Source organism: Hypanus sabinus, chromosome 17, assembly GCF_030144855.1.
Source record: "Hypanus sabinus isolate sHypSab1 chromosome 17, sHypSab1.hap1, whole genome shotgun sequence".
Lineage (NCBI taxonomy): Eukaryota > Metazoa > Chordata > Chondrichthyes > Myliobatiformes > Dasyatidae > Hypanus > Hypanus sabinus.
Window position 1 is genome coordinate 4,221,872 of NC_082722.1, and position 26,089 is coordinate 4,247,960.

A 26,089-nucleotide genomic window follows, 5' to 3' on the forward strand; every position below is an offset into this window, starting at 1 on the left:
AAAGAAGGGAGGTTCTGTGGATAAGAATGTTATCCACACACCTCTCTTTTACACTTTATATATCTGTAGAAACTTTTGGCATCCTCTAATATTCCTGTCTAGCATACCTTTCTATTCCATCTTTCCCTTCTTTATGGTTTTTTTTAGTTGCCTTCTGTTGGCAGTTAAAAGCTTCCCAATCTTATAACTTCCCACTAATTTTTGCCTTATTATATGCCCTTTCTTAGGCTTTTAAGTTGGTTTTCGATCTCTTGTTAGCCATGACTGTGTCACTGTCCCTTAGAATACTTCTTTTTCTTTGAAATGTATCTATCCTGTGCCTTCCAAATTGCTCCCAGAAACTCCAGCTGTTGCTGCTGTGCCGTCATTCCAGCTCGTATTCCTTACCAATCAATTCTGGCCAGGTTCTCCTGCATGCCTCTGTAATTCCCTTTACTTCATTGTAACATTGGCACACCTGACTTTAGCTTCGACTTCTCAAATTTCAAGGGAAATTCTATAACATTATGATCATTGGCCCCTCAGGGTTCTTAAGGCTTCTCTAATCAATTTTGGTTCATTACACAGCATCCAATCCAAAATAGCTGATCCCCCATTGAGCTCCACCATGAGCTGGTGGAAAAGCCAAGTTGTCAGCATTCTACAAACTCCCCCATTTGGGATCCAGCACTAACTTGATTTTCCCAATCTACCTGCATATTAATATCCACCATTACTATCATAACATTATCCTTTTGACATGCATTTTCTACCTTCCATTGTAATTTGCAACTAGACATGCACAATGTCCAGACTTGGGCTAACAAGTTACAAGTAAAATTCGAGCCATGCAAGTGTCAGGCAATAACCATCTCCAGCAAGAAAGGATCTAACCATCGTCCTTTGACATTTAGTGGCATCACCATCACTGAATCCCGTATTATCAACGTCCTGGGGATTATGGCCATAAACCCACCAATTCCATTATCTAAATCACTGACATATAACATGAAAAGCAGTCCCCTGCAGCACACCACTAGTCACCAGCAGACAATCAGAACAGGCCCCCTTTATTCCCCACTCTTCCTAGTCAGCCAATCTTCATCCATGCTAGTACCTTTCTTGTAACACCATCTTGTTATGCAGCCTTATATCCAGCACCCTGTCACACGGCTTCTGAAAATCCAAATTAACATAATCCACTGACTCTCCTTTGCCTATCCTGCATGTTATTTCCTCAAAGTATTCCAACAGATTTTTTTCAAGCAAGATAACCCCTTTAGAAAATCATGCAGACTTTTGCCTATTTTATCATGTACCTCAAAAACTCATCCTTAAGAATAGACTCCAACAACTTGCCAACCACTATAGGCTAACAGGCCTATAATTTCCTGTCTTCTGTCTCCTTCAGATGACAGAAGACTGTGCAAGAGAACACTTTGCATCCAGTGATCATAATGCCATTAATTTCAAGGTAACATGAAAAAGGATAGGCCTGGACCTCAGGTTAAGATTCTAAATTGAAGAAAAGCCAATTTTGATGGCATCAGAAAGAATCTGGCAAGTGTGGATTGGAACAGGTTGTTATCCAACAAAGGTGTACCCGGTAAGTGGGAGACCTTCAAAAGTGAAAGTTTGAGCATACAGAGTTTTGTATGCTCCTGATAGAATAAAAGGCAAGGATAACAGTTTAGGGATCCTTGGTTTTCAACAGACATTCAGGTTATGGTCAAGAAAAAGAAGGAAGTTCATAGCAGGTATTGGCAGGTAGGAACAAATAAAATATTTGAGTATAAGAAATACAAGAGAACATTTAAGAAGAAAGTCAGGAGGGCTAAAAGAACACCTGAGGTTGCTCTAGCAGGCAAGGTGAAGGAGAATCCCAAGGGCTTCTACAAATATATTACAAGCAAAGGGACAGCAAGGGACAAAATCGGTCTTCTGGAAAATCAAGGTGATCATATACGCATAGAGCTGAGAGAGATGGGAGAGATCTTAAATGGATTTTTGCATTGGTTGTTGACTTCGGAAGGAGTAGCGGACCGCACGTCCCCATCTATATCGGTTGTGCGCAGGTGGAACAGGTCAAAAGCTTTAAGTTCCTCGGGAAGAATATCACAAATGACCTGACTTGGTCTAACCAAGCACAGTCCACTGCCAAGAAGGCCCACCAGCACCTTTACTTCCTGAGAAAGCTGAAGAAATTTGGCCTGTCCCCTAAAACCCTCACTAATTTTTATAGGTGCACCGTAGAAAGCATTCTTCTAGGGTGCATCACAACCTGGTATGGAAATTGTCCTGTCCAAGACCGGAAGAAGCTGCAGAAGATCGTGAACATAGCCCAGCACATCACACAAACCAATCTTCCATCCTTGGACTCACTTTACATCACACGCTGTCGGAGCAGTGCTGCCAGGATAATCAGGGTTAAGTCCCACCCAGCCAACATACTTTTTGTCCCACTTCCCTCTGGGAGAAGGTTCAGGAGCATGAAGATTCGTATGGCCAGATTTGGGAACAGTTTCTTTCCAACTGTGATAAGACTGCTGAACGGATCCTGACCCGGATCTGGGCCGTACCTTCCAAATATCTGGACCTGACTTGCACTACTGTACTTACCCTTTTCTATTTTCTAATTATGATTTATAATTTAAATTTTTATTATACTTTAATTTGTACTTCAGGGAGCATGAAGCACAGAAACAAGTATCACTGTGATGATTGTATGCTCTAGTATCAATTGTTTGGTATAGTTACTCAGGAGGCAGACACGGAGTCTACAGAACAGAGTCATAGCAGAAGCAAGGTTTGGGACAGAAGAGGATCTGTTTGAAAACCTGACGCAAATCGAAGTGGACAAATCCCCAGGGCCTGACAAGGTGTTCTGTCAGAGCCTGTGGGAAGCTAGTGCAGAAGCTATTTAAAACATCCTTAGCCACAGGTGAGGTGCCAGAAGAATAGATGATTGGAGGATAGCTAATGATGCTCCATTCTTTAAGACAGACTCTTAAGAATAAGCCAGGAAATTATAGGAGAGTGAGCTTGACATCAGTGGTGGGAAAGTTATTGAAAGGTATTCTCAGGGACAGTTTATAAGCATTTGGACAGACAGACAGACATACTTCATTGATCCCGAGGGAAATTGGGTTTCATTACAGTCGCACAAACCAAGAATAGTGAAGAAATATAGCAATATAAAACCTTAAATAAGTGGAATGAGTCTCTGGCTGAATGTACTCCTGTGCCTAACCAGTACATTATGGAGTGGATGGGAATCATTGTCCAAAATGGCATGCAACTTGGACAGCATCCTCTTTTCAGATACCACCGTCAGAGAGTCCAGTTCCACCCCCAAAACATCACTGGCCTTACGAATGAGTTTGTTGATTCTGTTGGCATCTGCTACCCTCAGCCTGCTGCCCCAGCACACAACAGCAAACATGATAGCACTGGCCACCACCGACTCATAGAACATCCTCAGCATCGTCCGGCAGATGTTAAAGGACCTCAGTCTCCTCAGGAAATAGAGACGGCTCTGACCCTTCTTGTAGACAGCCTCAGTGTTCTTTGACCAGTCCAGTTTATTGTCAATTCGTTTCCCCAGGTATTTGTAATCCTCCATCATGTCCACACTGATCCCTTGGGTGGAAACAGGGGTCACCGGTGCCTTAGCCCTCCTCAGGTCCACCACCAGCTCCTTAGTCTTTTTCACATTAAGCTCGCACCATGTGACAAAGTTTCCCACCGTAGCCCTGTACTCAGCCTCATCTCCCTTGTTGATGCATCCAACTATGGCAGAGTCATCAGAAAACTTCTGAAGATGGCAAGTCTCTGTGTTGTAGTTGAAGTCTGAGATGTAGATGGTGAAGAGAAAGGGAGACAGGACAGTCCCCTGTGGAGCCCCAGTTCTGCTGACCACTCTGTCTGACACAGTGTTGCAAGCGCATGTACTGTGGTCTGCCAGTCAGGTAATCAATAATCCATGACACCAGGGAAGCATCCACCTGCATCACTGTCAGCTTCTCACCCAGCAGAGCAGGGCGGATGGTGTTGAACGCACTGGAGAAGTCAGAAAACATGACCCTCACAGTGCTCGCCGGCTCGTCCAGGTGGGCATAGACACGGTTCAGCAGGTAGACGATGGCATCCTCAACTCCTAGTCAGGGCAGATCGGTGAACTGGAAGGGGTCTAAGTGTGGCCTAACCATAGGCCAGGACCACAGAGAGGGACTGATTAAGGATAATCAGAGTTTTGTGTGTGGTAGCTCAAAACTACCAGGAAAGTTGCTGAAGGCAAGGCTGTGGATGTTGTCTACATGGACTTCAGCAATCCCTTTCGACAAGGTTCCATATTGGAGGTTGGTCAAGAAGTTTCAGTTGCTTGGCATTCAAGATGTGGTAGTAAACTTAATTAGATTTTGGCTTTGTGGGAGAAACCAGAGAGTGGTCATAGATAGTTGCTTCTCTGATTGGAGGCCTGAGACTAGTGGAGTGCGCTGGGATCAGTGCTGAGTCCGCTGATGTTTGTCAACTATATCAATGATCTTGATGATAATGTGCTTGACTGGAATAACACGTTTGCCAATGACACCAAGATTTGGGGTGTGGTGGTTAGCAAGGGAGACTATCAAAGCTTGCAGTGGGATTTGGACCAGCTGGACAAATGGACAGAAAAATAGCAGATGTAATTTAATGCAGACAAATTGAGGTACTGGACTCTGCGATGTCTTATATGGTGAGCAGTAGGGCACTGAGGAGTGTGACAGAAAAGAGAGATCTGGGAATATAGCTCTATAATTCCTTGGAAGTGGCATCACAGGTAGATAGGGTCGTAAAGAAAGCCTTTGACACATTGCCTTTCATAAATCCATCTGCTGAGTACAGGAGCTGGGATGTTAAGACATTGGTGAGACCTGATTTGGAGTATTGTGTGCAGTGTGATCACCTACATACAAGGAATATGTAAGTAAGATTGAAAGAGTATGGAGAAAATTTACACGGAGATTGCCAGGACTGGAGAACTTGAGTAATAGGGAAAGGTTTAATAGGTTAGGACTTTATTCCCCAGAAGGTAGAACTCCTAGGGAGATTTGATAGACATATGCAAAATTACGAGGGGTACAGTATATATAGGATGTATGCATGTAAGCTTTTTCTACTGATGCTAGGCGAGGCTATAACTAGAGGTCATGGGTTAATGGTGAAAGGTGAAATATTTAAGGGGAACAGGAGGGGGATCTTATTCACTCAGAGGGTGGTAGATGTAGGTTTTTTTTTCTCAATATTTAACAGAAATTTGGATAGGTACATGATTGGGAGGTATGTGGAAGGCTATTGTCCAGGTGCAGGCCAATGGGACTAGGCAGCTTAATGGTCTGGTATGGACTGGGGCAAGGGGCCTCTTTCTCTGCTGTAGGGTTACATAAGAACATAAGAGATAGGAGCAGGAGTAGGCCAATCGGCCCCTCAAGCCTGCTCCGCCATTCAACAAGATCGTGGCTGATCCAATCTTAACTCTAGTTTTCACCGAATCCCACAAGGCAACAGTGCCAACCAACAGGGCACCATGCCGCCCATTTTATTTTATTATTCAACCCGCCCAAACCCATGTGATCACCCGGGGGAAAAAAAAACGATTTGCCAATTGAGGAGAAAAAATCTGGAAAATTCCTCTCCGACCCATCCAGGCTATCAAAAACTGGCCCAAGAGATCACATGGCTGATCTAAACCTAGCCTCATGTCCACTTACCTGCTCGCTCACCGTATCCCCTAATGCCATTTTTATCCAGGAAAATGTCTATCTCCGTTTTGAATTTATTGAGTGTAGTAGCTTCCACGGCTCTCTGGGGCAGTAAATTCCACAGCCCCACTACCCTCTGAGTGAAGAAATTTCTCCTCATCTCAGTCCTGGAACGGCATCCCCTTATTTTAAGATTATGCCCCCTAGTCCTAGTTTCACCCATCATTGGGAACATTCTCCCCACATCCAGGCCCCTTCACAATCTTATATGTTTCAATCAAGCCCCTTCACAATCTTATATGTTTCAATAAGATCGCCTGTCATTCTTCGGAACTCCAATGAGTAGAGTCCCAATCTACTCAACCTCTCATCATACATCAACCCACCCATCCCCGGAATTAACCTAGTGAACCTTCTCTGCACTGCCTCGAGAGCCAGTATGTCCTTTCTTAAATATGGACACCAGAACTGCACGCAGTACTCCAGGTGTGGTCTCTCCAATACCCGGTACAACTGCAGTAAGACCTCCCTGTTCTTATACTCCATCCCCCTAGCAATAAAAGCCAGCATTCCATTGGCCTTCTTGACTACCTGCTGCACTTGCATACTAACTTTTTGTGTTTCCTGCACTAGGACCCCCAGATCCCTTTGCGCAGAAGCACTTTCCAGTTTCTCTCCATTTAGATAATAACTTGCTCTATTATTCTTCCTGCCAAAGTGCAAGACCTCACACTTGTCAGTATTATATTTCATCTGCCAAATGTCTGCCCAATCACTCAGCCTATGCCCCCCTGCAGGGTTTCAATGTCCTCCGCACTCATTACACTCCCTCCCATCTTTGTGTCATCAGCAAACTTCGATACGTTGCACTTAGTCCCTTTCTCCAAATCATTAATATAGATTATAAAGAGTTGGGGTCCCAACACCGACCCCTGCAGAACACCACTAGTCACCAACTGCCAGTCTGAGAATAAACCATTTATCCCAACTCTCTGTTTTCTGTTAGAAAGCCAATCCTCCACCCATGCCGGAATATTATCCCTAATCCCATGATTTTTTACTTTAAGTAATAATCTTTGGTGTGGCACCTTGTCAAATGCCTTTTGGAAGTCCAAATACACCACATCCACTGGTTCCCCTTTATCTACCCTATATGTTATGTCCTCAAAGAACTCCAACAAATTTGTCAAACATGACTTCCCTTTTGTAAAGCCATGCTGACTTTGTCCTATTAAGCTATGTTTATCCAAATGCCCTGTTACTGTTTCCTTAATTATCGATTCCAACATTTTGCCAACCACAGATGTTAGGCTAACTGGCCTATAATTCCCAGCCTTCTGTCTATTGCCCTTTTTAAATAAAGGAGTTACATTAGCATTTTTCCAATCTGCCGGGACCATTGCCGAGTCCAGCGAGTTTTGAAAAATTATCACTAATGCATCCACAATCCCGACCACCACTTCCCTTAAGACCCTAGGATGCAAGCCATCCGGTCCAGGGGATTTATCCACCTCCAGTCCCATTAATTTATCAAGTACCATTTCCTTGGTGATTTGAATCGTAGTTAGCTTCTCTCCCCCTAGAGCCCCCTGTTTATCCAGTGTTGGGATATTTTGAGTGTCCACTACTGTAAAAACTGATACAAAATATTTGTTCAGCGTTTCCGCCATCTCCATGTCCCCTACCATTAATTTCCCGGTCTCATCTTCTAGGGGACCAACATTTACTTTAGCCATCCTTTTTATGTAACTATAAAAACTCTTACTATCTGCTTTTATGTTTTTTGCCAATTTACTTTCATAATCTATCTTCCCCTTCTTAATCAATCTTTTTGTTATTTGCTGCTGATCTTTAAAAGCTTCTCAATCTTCAATCTTCCCGCTAGATTTAGCTACCTTATATAACTTTCTTTTTAGTTGTATACTTTGTTTTATTTCTTTACTTAGCCACGGATAACTAATTTTTCTTTTACACCCTTTTTTCTTCAGTGGAATATATTTTTCTTGATAGTTGTAAAATAACTCCTTAAATATACACCACTGATCAAGTACCGATCTACCCTTTAATCTATTTTCCCAATCCATCTTAAGCAATTCCGCTCTCATACCATCATAGTCTCCTTTATCTAAGCTCAGTACACTTGTTTGAGATCCAACCCTCTCATCCTCTAATTGAATATGGAATTCGACCATGTTATGGTCACTCATTCCAAGGGGATCCTTTACTAGGACATTTTTTTATTAGTCCTGTCTCATTACACAGGACCAGATCTAAGACTGCTTGCCCCCTTGTCGGCTCGGTAACGTGTTGTTCAAGGAACCCATCCCGAATACACACAATAAACTCTTCTTCAAGGCTGCCATGTCCGACTTGATTAGTCAGTCAATATGAAAGTTAAAATCCCCCATAATTATAGCCGTTCCCTTATTACAAGCCCCAACTATTTCCTGATTTATGCTCCGACCAACTGAGTAACAGCTGTTTGGAGGCCTATAGACTACTCCCACCACTGCTTTTTTCCCCTTTACTATTCCTTATTTCTACCCAAATTGTTTCATTATCCTGATCCTTTGAGCCAATATCATTTCGCTTTATTGCAGTGATTTCTTGCTTTATTAACATAGCCACCCCAACTCCTTTTCTTTCTTGCCTGTCTCTCCTAATTGTCAAATACCCTTGTATGTTTAATTCCTTGTATGTTTAATTCCTTGTATGTTTAATTCCTTGTATGTTTAATTCCTTGTATGTTTAATTCCTTGTATGTTTAATTCCTTGTATGTTTAATTCCTTGTATGTTTAATTCCTTGTATGTTTAATTCTCTTCTATGACTCTAAGAGGTTGATTATGGCTAGGAATAATTCCTACCTGAGTATGGACCTGGACCCACTGCAATTTGCCTACAACAACAATAGGTTTACAGCAGATGCAATTTTGCTGACCCTCCACTCGATTTTGGACTAGCTGGATAACAACAATAGCTAAGTATTAATTAATAACAACTCAGAATTAAACACCATCATACCCTCAGTACTTATCAATAAGTTCCAACACCCATGCTTCTATCTGTCCCTCTGCAATTGGATCCTTGACTTCCTCATCCTGAGATCACAGTCAGTGCGAATCGGAAATATCTTCTCTTCGCTGACAATCAACATTAGTGTCACCTCAAAGATGCCTGCTAGATTTATACTCTCTACAGCCATGACTGTGTGGCTAGGCACAGTGCAAATATTATCTATAAATTCAATGATGACGCGACTATTGTCAGCAGGATTTCAGATGGTGATCAGGAGGCATACAAGACAGAGATAGATTGGCTGGTTGATCAGTGTTGTAACACAAGCTTGTATTTTCAAGCTCTCACTGCTATGGGCAGAAGCTCCCACTTACTTCAAAAAGGTAACAAATATACTAGTGCCCAAGAAGAATAATGTGAACTGCCTTAATGACTATCACCCGGTAGCACGCACATCGACAGTGATGAAATGCTTAGAGAGGCTGGTCATGACTAGACTGAACTCCTGCCTCAGCAAGGACCTGGACCCATTGCAATTTGCCTATCACCACATTAGGTCAACAGCAGACAGAATCTCAAAGGCTCTCCACATGGCTTTAGACCACCTGGACAACACAATCACCTACTTCAGGATGTTGTTCGACTATAGCTCAGCATTTAATACCATCATTCCCACAATCCTAATTGAGAAGTTGCAGAACCTGGGCCTCTGTACCTTCCTCTGCAATTGGATCCTCGACTTCCTAACCAGAAGACCACCGTCTGTGCAGACTGGTGATAACATATCCTCCTCACTGGCGAACAATACTGGCGCACCTTAGGGATGTATGCTTAACCCACTGCTCTGCTCTCTGTATACACATGACTGTGTGGCTAGGCATAGCTCAAACACCATCTAAAAAATTTGCTGACAATACAACCATTGTTGGTAAAATCTCAGGTGGTAGCAAGAGGGCGTACAGGAGTGAGATATGCCAACTAGTGGAATGGTGCCACAGCAACAACCTGGCACTTAAGGTCAGTAAAATGAAAGAGCTGATTGTGGACTTCAGGAAGGGTAAGATGAAGGAACATGAACCAATCCTCATAGAGGGATCAGAAGTGGAGAGAGTGAGCAATTTCAAGTTCCTGGGTGTCAAGATCTCTGAGGATCTAACCTGGTCCCAACATATCGAGGTAATCATAAAGAAGGCAAGACAGTGGCTATACTTTATTAGGAGTTTGAAGAGATTGGCATGTCAACAAATACACTCAAAAACTTCTATAGTTCTGACAGGCTGCAATACCGTCTGGTATGGAATTGCTATGCACAGGACTGTAAACCTAGTCAGCTCCATCTTGTGTACTAGCCTACAAAGTATGCAAGACATCTTCAGGGAGCAGTGTCTCAGAAAGGCATGCTCTTTTCTCACTGTTACCATCAGGTAGGAGATACAGAAGCCTGAAGGCACACACTTAACAATTCAGGAGCTGCTTCTTCCCCTCTGCTATCCAATTCCTAAATGGCAATGAACCCTTGGACACTACCTCACTTTTTTTAATATACAGTATTTCTATAAATCAATTACAGAATTGATTTTAATCTATTCAATATATGTATACAATAATTGATGTACTTAGTTATTCATTATTATTATTTTTCTCTTCTATATTATGTATTGCATTGAACTGCTGTGCTAAATTAACAAATTCCATGTCACATGCTAGTGATAATAAACCTGATTCTGATTCTATTTCAATGTCAGCAATTCTAAGGAATTTATTATGGAATTTAGGAAGGGGAAGGAGGGAACACACACCAGTCCTTCTCAAAGGGTCAACAGTGGAAAGGATGAGTAGTTTCAAGTCTCCAGAAGATTTATCCAGAGCCCAACATATTGATACAATTACAAAGAGGAAACCCCAGCTGCTATATTTCATTAGGTGTCTAAAGTGATTCTGTATGTTACCAAAGACTCTGGAAATTTTCTACACTTAGGAGAGCATTCTAAGTGGTTGCATCACCATCTCATATAGAGAGGCCACTGGACATGATCATAAAATTTGTAGAGGGTTGTAAACTCTGCCAGCTCCATCATGAGCACTAGCCTTCTCATTATCAAGGATATCTTCCAAATTTAATATTTACTATTAAATTCAATATTCAATATTTAATTTTGTGTGTGTATATATATAGTATTAGGTATATCCTATACCTAATAAAGTAGCCACTGAGTGTATGTTTGTGATCTTCAGCTGCTGTACCCCACCCATTTCAAGTTTTGCATTCACAGATGTGCTTTTGCACACCACTCTTGTTACATGCAGTTATTTGACTTACTGTCACCTTCCTGTCAGCTTGAAGCAATCTGTCTGTTCTCCACTCATTCTGTTCACCTACCTCATTAACAAGATGTTTTCACTCAGAGAAGTGCCGCTCACTAGATTTTTTTCACACTGTTCTCTGTAAACTATAGAGACTGTTGTGTGTGAAAATCCCAGGAGATCGGCAGTTTCCGAGATACTCAAACCACCCCGTCTGGCACCAACTATCATTCCACAGTCAAAGTAACTTAGATCACATTTCTTCCCTGCTCTGATGCTTGGTCTGAACAACAGCTAAACTCTTAACTATGTCTGCATACTTGTATACACTGAGTTTCTGCCGCATGATTGGCTGATTAGATATCTGCATTAATGAACAGGTGTACAGGTTTACCTAATAAGGTGGCCAGTGAGTGCATTTATTATACTGTAATTTATAGTATAGTTTAGTATTGCACTGTACTACAGTCATGACACAACAAATTTCATGACATGTCTCAGTAATAATTCTGATTCAGAACTGTATCAAACAATGACAAATCAAAGAAACTATGAATAGCAAAAAAGAACATATTGAAAGTACAGCCAAAATTCTTGAAGGCAAATGAAAGGCAGACATTATCATCTCTACTTGGTATCTGAGATTCAAACTAGAAATTGCCAGGTAATAGGGAAGATATCATCCCACCATAAACTGTTTAATAACATAGAGCACTGGACAATACAACGTTGTCAGGAGATAAGGGAAGAAAATTAGGGCATTTATTTTCAGTGCCAGAGGGTATGTGTGCTTAACATCAAGACAGAGGAATGAGCCATTCCAGCAGCAACAAGAGTGAGGAGTCATAATCAGAAAGTGTTAGAACAGGGCAAATAGAACTTAAATTGAGATAGATGTGGTCGGTAGAGCAAAAGCATAAAGGAGAAGGCACAAAGCAACAGTTGCTATGGTATAAGTGACTAACATGCTATACCTGTGACATCACAGTAGACTGTCCACTGAAAAACCTTTGCTTGTTGAGGTCTGCAAATTATACTTATTTCAGTAGTGGAATTGGGCCAGACGTCTCCCTCCTGGTAAAAAAAACAACAAAATCACAGCTAGTTACATTGTTAGGGGACAAATAAGAACATTTAAATAAAAATCAAAGGGATGGCAGAAGGTGAGCTGGATGAGTGCTAGATTTAAATAACCAGGATGCTATGGGAGAAGGGAACATAGGACATTGACTTATAACAGTATTCATAACTGCAATAAATAACACAGGTGAAAGAGAACAGTTATCTACCGTACTAATAGAAAACAAGGATGGGTTTCTGTTATTTCTGATGAGACCAGGAAACAGCTGATTTGTATTCCTAGTTTAGTTAGATTCTAAATGAATTACAAATTTATTACAAAAGCATGCATTGTGTCATACAGAAGACCAGCTTGGTTAATTTAACCTGAAATAACCTGTCTGCAGCAGAGAATGGTTATACCTATCTGATGTTGAATTAATTAGCTTTCATTGTACATGCTGCACATTAAACTGGGAACAATTTGAACAGATTACATCTAACGACCACAGCATTAATAAAGTCAGACAAATGCCCTACAGCTCTGAAGACAAATCTACTCCAGACCAAAACTGATTCTTTAATACATGACATAAATCATTGTGGCATTTCAATTCCCACACCAGACATTATTGAAAGTAAGGGAGTACATGTGGAGAATCAATTTTCTGTACCTTGTAATTAGTTATGTATTTCACCAAGTAAAGGCTATTTGATAAATTATTCTAAATTCAAGAACATTTTTTTTCACAGAGTGTTTCATTACTATTTCGGGGTTTAGGGCTCAGTTATGTTACTTAACTGCTAATTTCACCTGCTCCTCTAAGTTCCCAGTTCCAATTAGATAAAATATATTTAACTCACAGAATACTGTAAACAATTGTAAATTTCAGGTGACAGGTACAGATTATTTCACTTTTTCTTAAAAGAAATTGTTCTCCACCTGTAAAATTGACATAGACATTTGAATGTACAATACAGGCATGATTGTTTTCAGAGTGAGAGTTGACCAGACATCTTAACTGCATTTTCTTGTCCAGTCTCCATATCAATTCCTCTCAAGTCCAAACTTACAACTACCAGAGCTCTGAATATTCTCAATGACACATACAAAAGATCTCCTCTTGGTATTAGTAATTTTCCACAGATATGCAAGAGCAATGATGGAGCACTTTTCATAAATTCCTAATGTTATTATCTTCTGCAAATCACAACTCAGCTACAAGAAACTTGAACAACACACACAAAATGCTGGTGGAACACAGCAGGCCAGCATTTTGTGTGTGTTGGTTAAATATCCAGCATCTGCAGATTTCCTCGTGTTTGCTCTACAAGAAACTTGGCTCACTTTCAGCTTATTGCCAAATGTAATGTAAAAGTTCTGAAACTTCATAATTATATATATTTTCTACTGTGAGTTACCTAGTTACTGACATTTCAGTAACTATTTATCAGTGTTAACTTCCTTGGTCAACACTTGCTGAATACACAAATTACGCAATACAGTCATTGGGTCCAAAGTTCTGTGATTATTTTTACATAAAAAACTAAAATACTGTGTGTTTAAATGAAGAATTTAATCAAAATAAAATTATAATTTTTTCTAATTAGAATGCTATACCTCTCAATAAAATCATCTGAGAGATATCAGTGCATTCTCCTCAGGGCCCCTCAAGCACTCACCTTAACTCCATACTGTAACTACGTTAGATATATCTCAGCATGGTTAACTGGCAATTACAGTCACATAACAACACACACAAAATGCTGGTGGAACACAGCAGGCCTGGCAGCATCTATAAGGAGAAGCACTGTCGACGTTTCAGGCTGAGACCCTTCATCAGGACTCAGGCCAAAACGTGCCTGGCCTACTATGTTCCACCAGCATTTTGTGTGTGTTGTTTGAATTTCCAGCATCCGCAGATTTCCTCGTGATTACAGTCACATGGCTATTTTGCATTTGATAGTCTGCTATCTTTCAACCCACCACCCACTGATGCACAAGAGGTCGTTACTCTAACTCCAATTTGTCTACAAAGCTGTGCCTCAGAATCTTTACCTGCTGTTACAAGATTGAACAGTCATGAAGACACTGGTTTATGCCAATGCACTGACCTTGTTGTCATAAGTCAGGTGTTGAATCAGGACCTAACTGCAGGACACAGACACTGGAGTCCCGGAAACAGGACGAGACGGAACCCAAGGACGGGCTGGGATGCAGTCTAGCCAGGGGAAGCAGGACCAGGATGAGGGACTGGGAACAAGGAGCCTGGGGTGGACTCCAACCCCGAAACTGGACAAGGACCCAGAACCTGGGTCTTGCCTCGTCAAACCCAGGCGAGGATGTGACGAGGCTTAGATAGGGACTTGGGGTCTTGAGGCTTGGGTCGAGGCCGGAGGCCGCAGGCTGCCGGCTTGGGTCGAGGCCGGAGGCTAGGCGCTGCCGGCTTGGGTCGAGGCCGGAGGCTAGGCGCTGCCGGCTTGGGTCGAGGCCGGAGGCTAGGCGCTGCCGGCTTGGGTCGAGGCCGGAGGCTAGGCGCTGCCGGCTTGGGTCGAGGCCGGAGGCTAGGCGCTGCCGGCTTGGGTCGAGGCCGGAGGCTAGGCGCTGCCGGCTTGGGTCGAGGCCGGAGGCTAGGCGCTGCCGGCTTGGGTCGAGGCCGGAGGCTAGGCGCTGCCGGCTTGGGTCGAGGCCGGAGGCTAGGCGCTGCCGGCTTGGGTCGAGGCCGGAGGCTAGGCGCTGCCGGCTTGGGTCGAGGCCGGAGGCTAGGCGCTGCCGGCTTGGGTCGAGGCCGGAGGCTAGGCGCTGCCGGCTTGGGTCGAGGCCGGAGGCTAGGCGCTGCCGGCTTGGGTCGAGGCCGGAGGCTAGGCGCTGCCGGCTTGGGTCGAGGCCGGAGGCTAGGCGCTGCCGGCTTGGGTCGAGGCCGGAGGCTAGGCGCTGCCGGCTTGGGTCGAGGCCGGAGGCTAGGCGCTGCCGGCTTGGGTCGAGGCCGGAGGCTAGGCGCTGCCGGCTTGGGTCGAGGCCGGAGGCTAGGCGCTGCCGGCTTGGGTCGAGGCCGGAGGCTAGGCGCTGCCGGCTTGGGTCGAGGCCGGAGGCTAGGCGCTGCCGGCTTGGGTCGAGGCCGGAGGCTAGGCGCTGCCGGCTTGGGTCGAGGCCGGAGGCTAGGCGCTGCCGGCTTGGGTCGAGGCCGGAGGCTAGGCGCTGCAGGCTTGGGTCGAGGCCGGAGGCTAGGCGCTGCAGGCTTGGGTCGAGGCCGGAGGCTAGGCGCTGCAGGCTTGCAGCTTGGGGAACTCGGAGGCTGGAGCTAGGGGCAGACTAGGAACTGTACATTAACATGGAACCGGGACTTATCCTCCGACAAGCCAGGACTCATCTATAACTCCACACCAAGGTGGGGCAGGACCATCCATCGGGTAACAGCAGAACAGCCTGACCTACCTGACAGAGGCAAAGACAAGACAGATCCCCCCGCAGGTCAACGGCAGAATGGCCGGACTTAACCAACGGGGGCAAGGACAGGAAGAGACAAACACCAAGGAATGACAGACAGTTCCACCTCTGCTTTGGGGTAGCTCCAAGTAGCCGTTACGGCCAGCAGCCTTGGCAGGCTACAGAAGCAACCGGATCCCAGCCTACACAAGGAAATCTGCAGATGCTGGAAATTCAAACAACACACACAAAATGCTGGTGGAACACAGCAGGCCAGGCAGCATCTATAAGGAGAAACACTGTCGACGTTTCAGGCCGAGACACTTCGTCAGGACCTAGCTCGTCTCTACCTAGCTCGGAGTGGCTGACAGCCACCCAGCTGGCCCGGGAAACTGCTGAATCCATACCATAATGACTGCTCTGACTACTACCAGCAAAGCTCCCAGAAGCCATGGATCTCCAACGCAGCCCCAAGGATGGCAAGAGTCCATTCTAGTCTTCCACCAGCCATCTGTGCCATGAGTATCTTGACAAGGAAACCCCCACCCACCAACCAACCACACGCAATACCAGGGCCACTTATATTCCCAGTTCCAATATGAGCCTCAGGTGTTTCTAATTAAGTCCAACCACAGCAAGGGACTGCCGGAAAAACCGGAGTCCGGAGTCCGCAGACCGGACCACGGACTTTGGACTGAACCACCACACTTGTCTACTAAAAATATGTTTTCTTTATGTCTGTGTTGGACTCTGGTGTTTAAATCCAAGGTTCTTCTAGAAGTTAGGAATGAGGCATAAGGCCTGTTGCTTCACAATCATTTTATTAGAGTTGATACAACAAAGAGAACAGGAACAGAACAGTGACAGTGGGTCTTACTAGTTGAAGAAGCGAACGTGTAGAAAGAAAGATGGCGGCTAGCACAAAACAGCTACTTTTATACCATAGAGATAAGAAAAATTTGGTTCTAAGCTATAGATAGTAATAATCCCATTAAAAATACTTACTCAATTGTGCAATAAAAAGTTAAGCAATGAGAAAATACCAGTCACTTAATGAAAGATCAAAAAGCTTTAGAATTATACTTTGTATAGCGACTCGAGACATATCAAACTGTTCTGTATACAAAGGCTCTTAGAATACGAACAGATAATGAATTGTTAAACTTCAAAGAAAATGACAATTAAAATTAAACCGTTGGATCCAATATCCTTCCCTTTGAATCTAAATTACGTATAGTTTCATTGCATCTGAAAATTTAAGAGCAGAAAAAGCTTGTGGCATCTATGTTACATATAAATAAGTCAGGTTATAAAAAACCAAAGGGTAGTTAAGTATTCATCTGGGTTTGGGGTGTGGGGATAGGGATCAGTTGCTGGAGATATGATGCCAGGTGAGGGCAAAGCTTGATTGTCAGGTTTCAGAATGAGGAGGGAATTGGAGTGGAAGGAACAAACCAGGAAGATAACGTTCAGTATTTGATTGAATGGAATTGAATTGAATTTATTATTTCCATCTTTCAAATACATGAGGAGTAAAAATCTTTATGTCTACATTCAAATGTGCAATTATAATAATTTATAATAAATATTACATACAACAGGATAGTCAATATAACATAGAAATACAGAAGCATCAGCATGAATTAATCAGTCTGATGGCCTGGTGGAAGGAGCTGCCCTGGAGCCTGTTGGTCCTGGCTTTTATGCTGTGGTACCATTTCCTGGATGGTAGCAGCTGGAACAGTTTGTGGGTGGGGTGATTCGGGTCTTCAATGACCCCCTCAGGCCCTTTTTACACACCTATCTTTGTAAATGTTTTGAATAGTGGGAAGTTCACAACTACAGATATGCTGGGCTGTCCGCACAACTCTCTGCAGAGTCCCACAATTGAGGAAACTACAATTTCCATACCAGGCAGTGATACAGCCAGTCAAAATGCTCTCAATTGTGCCTCTGTAGAAAGTTCTTAGGATTTGGGAACCATACCAAACTTCTTCAACCGTCTCAGGTGAGAGAGGCGCTGTTTTGCCTTTCTCACGATACAGCCAGTATGTACAGACCACATGAGATCCTCGGTGATGTTTATGCCGAAAACCTTAAAGCTGTTCATTCTCTCAACCCCAGATCCATTGATGTTTATAGGGGTTAGCACGTCTCCATTCTCCTGCAATCACTGGGATCAAGCAAGGTTTATAGAGGCTATCATCACAATGATCATCATCTTCATCCGGTGCCATGCCCAGTTTGAGCTTTGATTGCCATGGCCCACACACTCCTGTTTCAGGTCAAGTGGATCAATTCATTGGTATTGTCATGAATCCCGTGATGAATTGAAAAGGACCAGCAGAAATGGAACACACCTGGAGTCTGGTTTACTATAAATTAAGACTATATTTATTGCTACTACGAATTAATATCATTAAACCAGATAATACGATACAGATTATAAACTATTATATATATATATCTGCAAATGTGTGTGTGGATTCAAAGATAATAGTCCCAGAGGTAGATATCAGTCTTACGGTGTCAGGTAAGTTTAAGCAGTTCAGTTCACTGTTGCGTCGAGTTGAATTGATGGAGAGAGAGAAAGCGAGAGTTAATTGAGTTGTTGTTTAAGTTGGCAGCTTTAGTTCTTGCTTTCGAAGTCTTTAGAGTCACTTCGTGTGAACCCCACACAGACACAGACAGACAGAGGCCCTTCCAGGGAACGGTCTACTAACCCACGGCAAGGGTTCACCACCGGCAGACCCCCACAGGCAAGCTCTTAACCACACTGGTAATCACGGGTGGAAATTAGTCGGTCCGTGGCCTCCACCCTCGTGGTGGTCTTAAACTCCACCAGTGGTTTCTCAGGTAGCTTCCACATTTCTCCCGTGTCGTGTCTCCTCTGACATTATCAGACCAAAAGCCTCAACTTCTTATAATCCATTCAAAATTCCAGCCGTCTGTTAGCTCAACCAGTTTGAGCTGTTACCATGGTGACCTCCCAGCTCGTGTCTCAGCTGGCGTCATACTCTCTCTCTCAAGGTCACAATTAAAAGTGTTATCAAAACCAAGTCAAAGTCCTCTCTCTCTTTTAATTGTCTCCTTGTTCATTAGAATGCTGAATTTTCTAGCAGTTTCTCACCTCCGTGACACCTTCCCCCTTTTGGGAAAATTTTGAACTTTGAGCACCCTTTGAGCATCTTTAAGCCATCCTCATTCTTCTTTTGATGTCCATGTTGCACCTGCCATCTGATGTCACCCAGCTTCCTAAGAAGCAAAATTTCTGTACTTGTTTTATGTCTTCACTGTTTATTCTCAGCCTGCGGATAGGGTTCTTCTTCTTTTTGGATATCACCATACATTCTGTCTTTTTGAAATTAACAGAGTTATCTGCATACCTGAAATTATTGATGTTTTCACCACCAACTTTGATTCCCAAGTTGTCTCTTATTTTTGTAATATTGTTTCAAGTCAAGTCATTTTTATTGTCATTTCAACCATAATTGCTGGTATAGTACACAGTAAAAGCAAAACAACATTCCTCCAGGACCATGGTGCTACATGAAATAACACAAAACTACACTAGACTACGTGAAACAACACAAAACTACATTAGGCTTCAGACCTACATGGGACTACATAAAGTGCACAACACAGTGCAACATAGTACAATAATTAATAAACAAGACAATAGGCACAATACAGGGCAAATTACAATAAATAGTGTAAATGTAAACAATGTGTAAGGGGGTTTCTTATTGGTGTAAGGGGGTTTATTTTTCTTTGTTACTACGTATGTTAATCAAAATGGTTTCTTTGTTTTGTTAAAAATAGGAATGCTTCTTTGTTATGATAAGTGCTTTCTCTCCAGGTTTGTTTGGGTTTAGTGTTGCTGATAACGGGGATCGTATTTCATTTGTTAACCAATTGGGATTAATGTTATTCTCTCTTCTGGATCTGTAAACTATTGTTGGCGAGCATTTGGGGAGTTGGCATAAGGGGGTGAGAGAGAAAGGACGCGATGCTGTAAGCTGGGTGACGGAACGGACCCTGAGCGGGGGTATGAGGCCAGGAGATTCGGCGAGGAGAGGAGACGAAGACAGATGTGCCGGGGGTGCTTGATTGATCACTTCGGGTGGTTCTGAGCTACGAGTCGAGGAGGTCTGAGGGGATCGAATGGTGACCAGAAGTCCAACGGTTGTGCATGAAGTGGTTTGGACCTTGATAAGTTTTGGCGCTTTTTCTTTATTTTATTTTCTTTCATATATACTGTATCATTATTAATCACTTAGTTCTAGTACGATCTATAAAGTAATCCCAATTAATCGCATATGGTATACTGTCTGTTGGCGTGTAGGAGACATCATACAGCATCTACACAAGCTGATTACCCAGTTTGGTGGGGCCAAATTCTGCTCCCCCTAGATGGAAGTGAGTGGGGGGGGAGAGAGAGGGAGGGAAGAAGCTGGGGGTAGAAGAGAGAGAGAGAGAGAGAGAGAGAGAGCTTGTATTTTACTTTTAGCTCTTGTCATTAAAATCCTTAGAAGTATCTTGATGCTGTGACTCATTAAAGTTATAATCCTATGTAATTCACATTCTATTGCTCCAGGATTCTTAGCAAGAGTGATAAATACCGATACTGATTTACTAAATGCTGATTTTTTTCATCTCTTCTAGTCTCAAAAATGTCATTGATAAAATCAGTAAATATACAATTCCATAATCTTCAAGGGCGATAATTTACATAGAAACATAGAAAATAGGAGCAGGAGTAGGCCAGTCGGCCCTTCGAGCCTGCACCACCATTCAGTATCATCATGGCTGATCATCCAACTCAGAACCCTGTACCTGCTTCTCTCCATACCCCTGATCCCTTTAGCCACAAGGGCCATATCTAACTCCCTCTAAAATTTAGCCAATGAACCGGCCTCAACTGTTTCCTGTGGCAAAGAATTCCACAGATTCACCACTCTCTGTGTGAAGAAGTTTTTCCTCATCTCGGTCCTAAAAGGCTTCCCCTTTATCCTTAAACTGCGACCCCTCGTTCTGGACTTCCCCAACATCGGAAACAATCTTCCTGCATCTAGCCTGTCCAATCCCTTTAGAATTTTATAAGTTTCAATAAGATCTCCCCTCAATCTTCTAAATTCCAGTGAGTATAAGCCTAGTCGATCCAGTCTTTCTTCATATGAAAGTCCTGCCATCCCAGGAATCAATCTGGTGAACCTTCTCTGTCCTCCCTCTATAGCAAGAATGTCTTTCCTCAGATTAGGGGACCAAAACTGCACACAATATTCTAGGTGCGGTCTCACCAAGGCCTTGTACAACTTCAGTAGAATCTCCCTGCTCCTGTACTCAAATCCTTTTGCTATGAATGCCAACATACCATTTGCCTTTTTCACCGCCTGCTGTACCTGCATGCCCACCTTCAATGACTGGTGTACAATGACACCCAGGTCTCGTTGCATCTCCCCTTTTCCTAATCGGCCACTGTTCAGATAATAATCTGTTTTCCTGTTCTTGCAACCAAAGTGGATAACCTCACATTTATCCACTTTAAATTGCATCTGCCATGAATTTGCCCACTCACCTAACCTATCCAAGTCACCCTGCATCCTCTTAGCATCCTCCTCACAGCTAACACCACCGCCCAGCTTCGTGTCAACTGCAAACTTGGAGATGCTGCATTTAATTCCCTCATCTAAATCGTTCATATATTGTAAACAACTGGGGTCCCAGCACTGAGCCTTGCGGTACCCCACTAGTCACTGCCTGCCATTCTGAAAAGGTCCCATTTACTCCCACTCTTTGCTTCCTGTCTGCCAACCAATTCTCTATCCACATCAATACCATACCCCCAATACCGTGTGCTTTAAGTTTGCACACTAATTTCCGGTGTGGGACTTTTGAAAATTCAAATATACTACATCCGTATCCACTCTACTAGTTACATCTTCAAAAAATTCTATAAGATTTGTCAGAAATGATTTTCCTTTCACAAATCCATGCTAACTTAGTCTGATGATTTCACCTCTTTCCAAATGTGCTGTTATCACATCGTTGATAACTGACTCTAGCATTTTCCCCACCACCGATGTCAGAGTAACCGGTCTATAATTCCCCAGTTTCTCTCACCCTCCTTTTTTAAAAAGTGGGGTTACATTAGTTCATCCATGCGATCTTTAAATGCTTGCCATTGCATATCCACCGTCAACCCTTTAAGTATCATTTGCCAGTCTATCTTAGCTAATTCATGTCTCATATCTTCAAAGTTAGCCTTCTTTAAGTTCAGAAGCTTTGTTTCTGAATTAACTATGTCACTCCCCATCTTAATGAAGAATTCCACCATATTATGGTCCCAAGGGGGCTCGCACGACAAGACTGCTAACTAACCCTTCCTCATTGCTCAATACCCAGTCGAGAATGGCCTGCTCTCTAGTTGGTTCCTCGACATGTTGGTTCAGAAAACCATCCCGCATACATTCCAAGAAATCCTCTTCCTCAGCACCCTTACTAATTTGGTTCACCCGATCTATGTTTAGATTGAAGTCACCCATTATAACTACAGTTCCTTTATTGCACACATTTCTAATTTCCTGTTTAATGCCATCTCCAACCTCACTACTACTGTTAGGTGGCCTGTACACAACTCCCACCAGTGTTTTCTGCCCCTTAGTATTATGCAGCTCAACCCATATCGATTCCACATCCTCCGGCTAATGTCCTTTCTTTCTATTGGTTAGTCTCCTCTCTAATCAGCAATGCTACCCCACCTCCTTTTCTTTCCTGTCTATCTCTCCTGAATATTGAATATCCCTGGATGTTGAGCTCCCATCCTTGGTCACCCTGGAGCCATGTCTCTGTGATCCCAACTATATCATATTCATTAATAACTATCTGCACATTCAATTCATTCACCTTGTTATGAATGCTCCTCGCATTGACACATAAAGCCTTCAGGCTTGTTTTTACAACACTCTTAGCTCTTATACAATTATGTTGAAAAGTGGCTCTTTTTGCTTTTTGCCCTGGATTTGTCCACCTGCCACTTTTCCTTTTCACCTTACTACTTTTTGCTTCTACCCTCATTTTACACCCCATCTCTCTGCACTTGTTCCCATCCCCCACCACATTAGTTTAAAGCCTCCTGAACAGCAGTAGCAAATGCTCCCCCTAGGACATTGGTTCCAGTCCAGCCCAGGTGCAGACCGTCCTGTTTATACCGGTTCCACCTCCCCCAGAACTGGTTCCAATGCCCCAGAAATTTGAATCCCTCCCCCTTGCACCATTTTTCAAGTCACGTATTCATCTGAAATATCCTCCTAGCATGTGGCACTGGTAGTAATCCAGAGATTATTACCTTAGTGGTCCTACTTTTTAGTTTATCTCCTAACTCCCTAAATTCACCTTGTAGGATCTCATCCCGTTTTTTACCTATATCGTTTGTACCTATGTGCACCACGACCACTGGCTGTTCACCCTCCCATTCCAGAATGTCCTGCAGCCGCTCAGAGACATCCTTGATCCTTGCACCAGGGAGGCAACATACCATCCTGGAGTCTCGTTTGCGGCCACATAAACGCCTATCTATTCCCCTTACAATCGAATCCCCTATCACTATAGCTCTCCCACTCCTTTTCCTTCCCTCTTGTGCCACAGAGCCACCCGTGGTGAATGAACTCAGCTGCTGCTGCCTTCCCCTGATGAGACATCTCCCCTAACAGTATCCAAAACAGTATATCTGTTTAGGAGGGAGATGACCTCAGGGGACTCCTGCACTACCTGCCTCCTGTTACGCTGTCTAGTGGCCACCCCTTCCCTCTCTGTCTGTGTAGCCTTTACCTGCGGTGTGGCCAACTCACTGAACGTGCTATTCACAACTTACTCAGCATCGTGGATGCTCCAGTATGAATCCAATCGCAGCTCCAGACGCTCAATGGACACACTTCCTGCACTCATAGTCGTCAGGGACACTGGAAGTATCCCTGATTTCCCACATGCTGCAGGATGAACAAACCATGGGGCCGATCTCAGCTGCCATGACCTACCCAATATGTTGCCTCAACTTTTGAAGGGAACTTACTCAGCCTTACCTCACTTGGAGTGAAGCTCGTCCTCAGCCTCTTGAGTCATTTGTTTATTATTAATTCATCAGGACCTGCTGCCTTTCCTTTCTTCATCTTATGAACTTCTGATTTTAAAATACTTGCACCTTCAATGTTCTTAATTTCTGGTATTTCACCTCGATCGTCTTCAAACAATTCCTGAATATTTTAATTTCCCAAATATTGATTGGCATCTCCCTAGAGTGAGGGGCTTAGATGGGGTGGAGTTTGTTAGGTGTCTTCAGGAAGGCTTCTTGACACAATATGTAGATAAACCTACAAGAAGAGAGACTGTACTTGATTTGGTATTGGTAAATGAACCTGGCCAAATGTCAGATCTCTCAGTCGGAGAGCATTTTGGAGATAGCGATCATAATTCTATCTCTTTTAAATTGGAGAGAGACAGGAACAGACAAGTGGTTCATTGGAGTAAGGGGAATTATGAGGCTATCAGGCAGGAAATTGGAAGCTTAAATTGGGAACAGATTTTCTCAGGGAAAAGTACAGAAGAAATGTGGCAAATGTTCAGAAGATATTTGGGTGCAGTTCTACATGGGTACGTTCCATTGAGACAGGAAAGTTATGGTAGGGTACAGGAACCATGGTGTACAAAGGCTGTAATAAATCTAGTCAAGAAAAAATGAAAAGCTTACAAAAAGGTTCAGAGATCTAGGTAATGTTAGAGATCCAGAAGATTATAAGGCTAACAGGAAAGAGCTTAAAAAGGAAATTAGGAGAGCCAGAAGGGGCCGTGAGAAGGCCTTGGCGGGCAGGATAAAGGAAAACCCCAAGGCATTCTACAAGTATGTGAAGGGCAGGAGGATAAGACGTGAACGAATAGGACCTATCAAGTGTGACAGTGGGAAAGTGTGTATGGAACTGGAGGAAATAGCAGAGGTACTTAATGAATGCTTTACTTCAGTATTCACTATGGAAAAGGATCGTGGTGATTGTAGTGATGACTTGCAGCAGACTTAAAAGTTTGAGCATGTAGATATTAAGAAAGAGGATGTGCTGGAGCTGTGGGAAAGCATCACGTTGGATAAGTTGCCGGGACGGGATGAGATGTACCCCAGGCGAGGGAGGAGATTGCTGAGCCTCTGTCGAAGATCTTTTAATCATCAATGGGTATGGGAGATGTTCTGGAGGATTGGAGGGATGCGAATGTTGTTCCTTTATTCAAGAAAGGGAGTAGAGATAGCACCAGGAAATTATAGACCAGTGAGTCTTACCTCAGTGGTTGTTTTGATGGAGAAGATCCTGAGAGGCAGGATTTATGAACATTTAAGCAGATATAATATGATTAGAAATAGTCAGCATGGCTTTGTCTAGGACAGATCGTGCCTTACGAGCCTGATTGAATTTTTTGAGGATGTGGCTAAACACATTGATGAAGGAAGAGCAGTAGATGTAAAGTATATGTATTTCAGCAAGGCATTTGATAAGGTACCCAATGCAAGGTTTATTGAGAAAGTAAGGAGGCATGGGATCCAAGGGGACATTGCATTGTGGATCCAGAACTGGCTTCCCGAGTCCAAGGAGATGATGGTGGACTTTAGGAGACCTCGGCCTCATATGGAGCCAGTGATCATTAATGGAGAATGTGTGGAGCAGGTTAATACCTACAAGTATCTGGGAGTGCAGTTAGACGAGAAGCTAGACTGGACTGCCAACACAGATGCCCTGTGCAGGAAAGCACAGAGTCGACTGTACTTCCTCAGAATGTTGGCGTCATTCAATGTTTGTAGTGAGATGCTGAAGATGTTCTATCGGTCAGTTGTGGAGAGCGCCCTCTTCTTTGTGGTGGCGTGCTGGGGAGGCAGCATTAAGAAGAGGGACGCCTCACGTCTTAATAAGCTGGTAAGGAAGGCGGGCTCTGTCGTGGGCACAGAACTGGAGAGTATGACATCGGTGGCAGAGCGGAGGGCGCTGAGTAGGCTACGGTCAATCATGGGAAACCCTGAACATCCTCTGCACAGCACCATCCAGAGACAGAGAAGCAGCTTCAGCGGCAGGTTGCTGTCAATGCAATGCTCCTCAGACAGGATGAAGAGATCATTACTCCCTAATGCCATTCAGCTCTACAATTCAACCACCAGGGGCAAGACATGTTAAAGTGCCGGGGTTAGGACTGAGCTTAAGTTACCACTCAATGCACTTTAGTAAACTATTTAAGAACTTTTTAAAAGCTATTTATTAATGCTTTTTGGGAGGGTGATTTTAGATGCATATCATATCTATACTGAGTTAAATACTGTATGTAATTAGTTTTGCTACAATAAGTGTATGGGACACTGGAAAAATGTTGAATTTCCCCTTGGGGGTGAATAAAGTATCTATCTACCTATCTATCTATCTGGATTGGGGAAAATGCCTTATGAAAACAGGTTCAGTGAACTCAGTCTTTCCTCCATGGAGTGACAGAGGATGAGAGACGTTGATCGTGTAGATAGTCAGAAGCTTTTTCCA

General features: G+C 43.4%; 1 protein-coding gene across 3 annotated transcripts in view; it reads right to left on the reverse strand.

The window, feature by feature from the left end:
- hydin (HYDIN axonemal central pair apparatus protein) overlaps positions 1-26,089 on the reverse strand; it is a 1,146,554-nt gene that overhangs the window by 873,001 nt on the left and 247,464 nt on the right. For all 3 annotated transcript variants that reach the window (XM_059992477.1, XM_059992476.1, XM_059992474.1), the window contains exon 10: positions 12,016-12,115. In XM_059992477.1, coding sequence (XP_059848460.1) covers positions 12,016-12,115 — 100 coding nt within the window. The remainder of the gene's footprint in view (positions 1-12,015; positions 12,116-26,089) is intronic.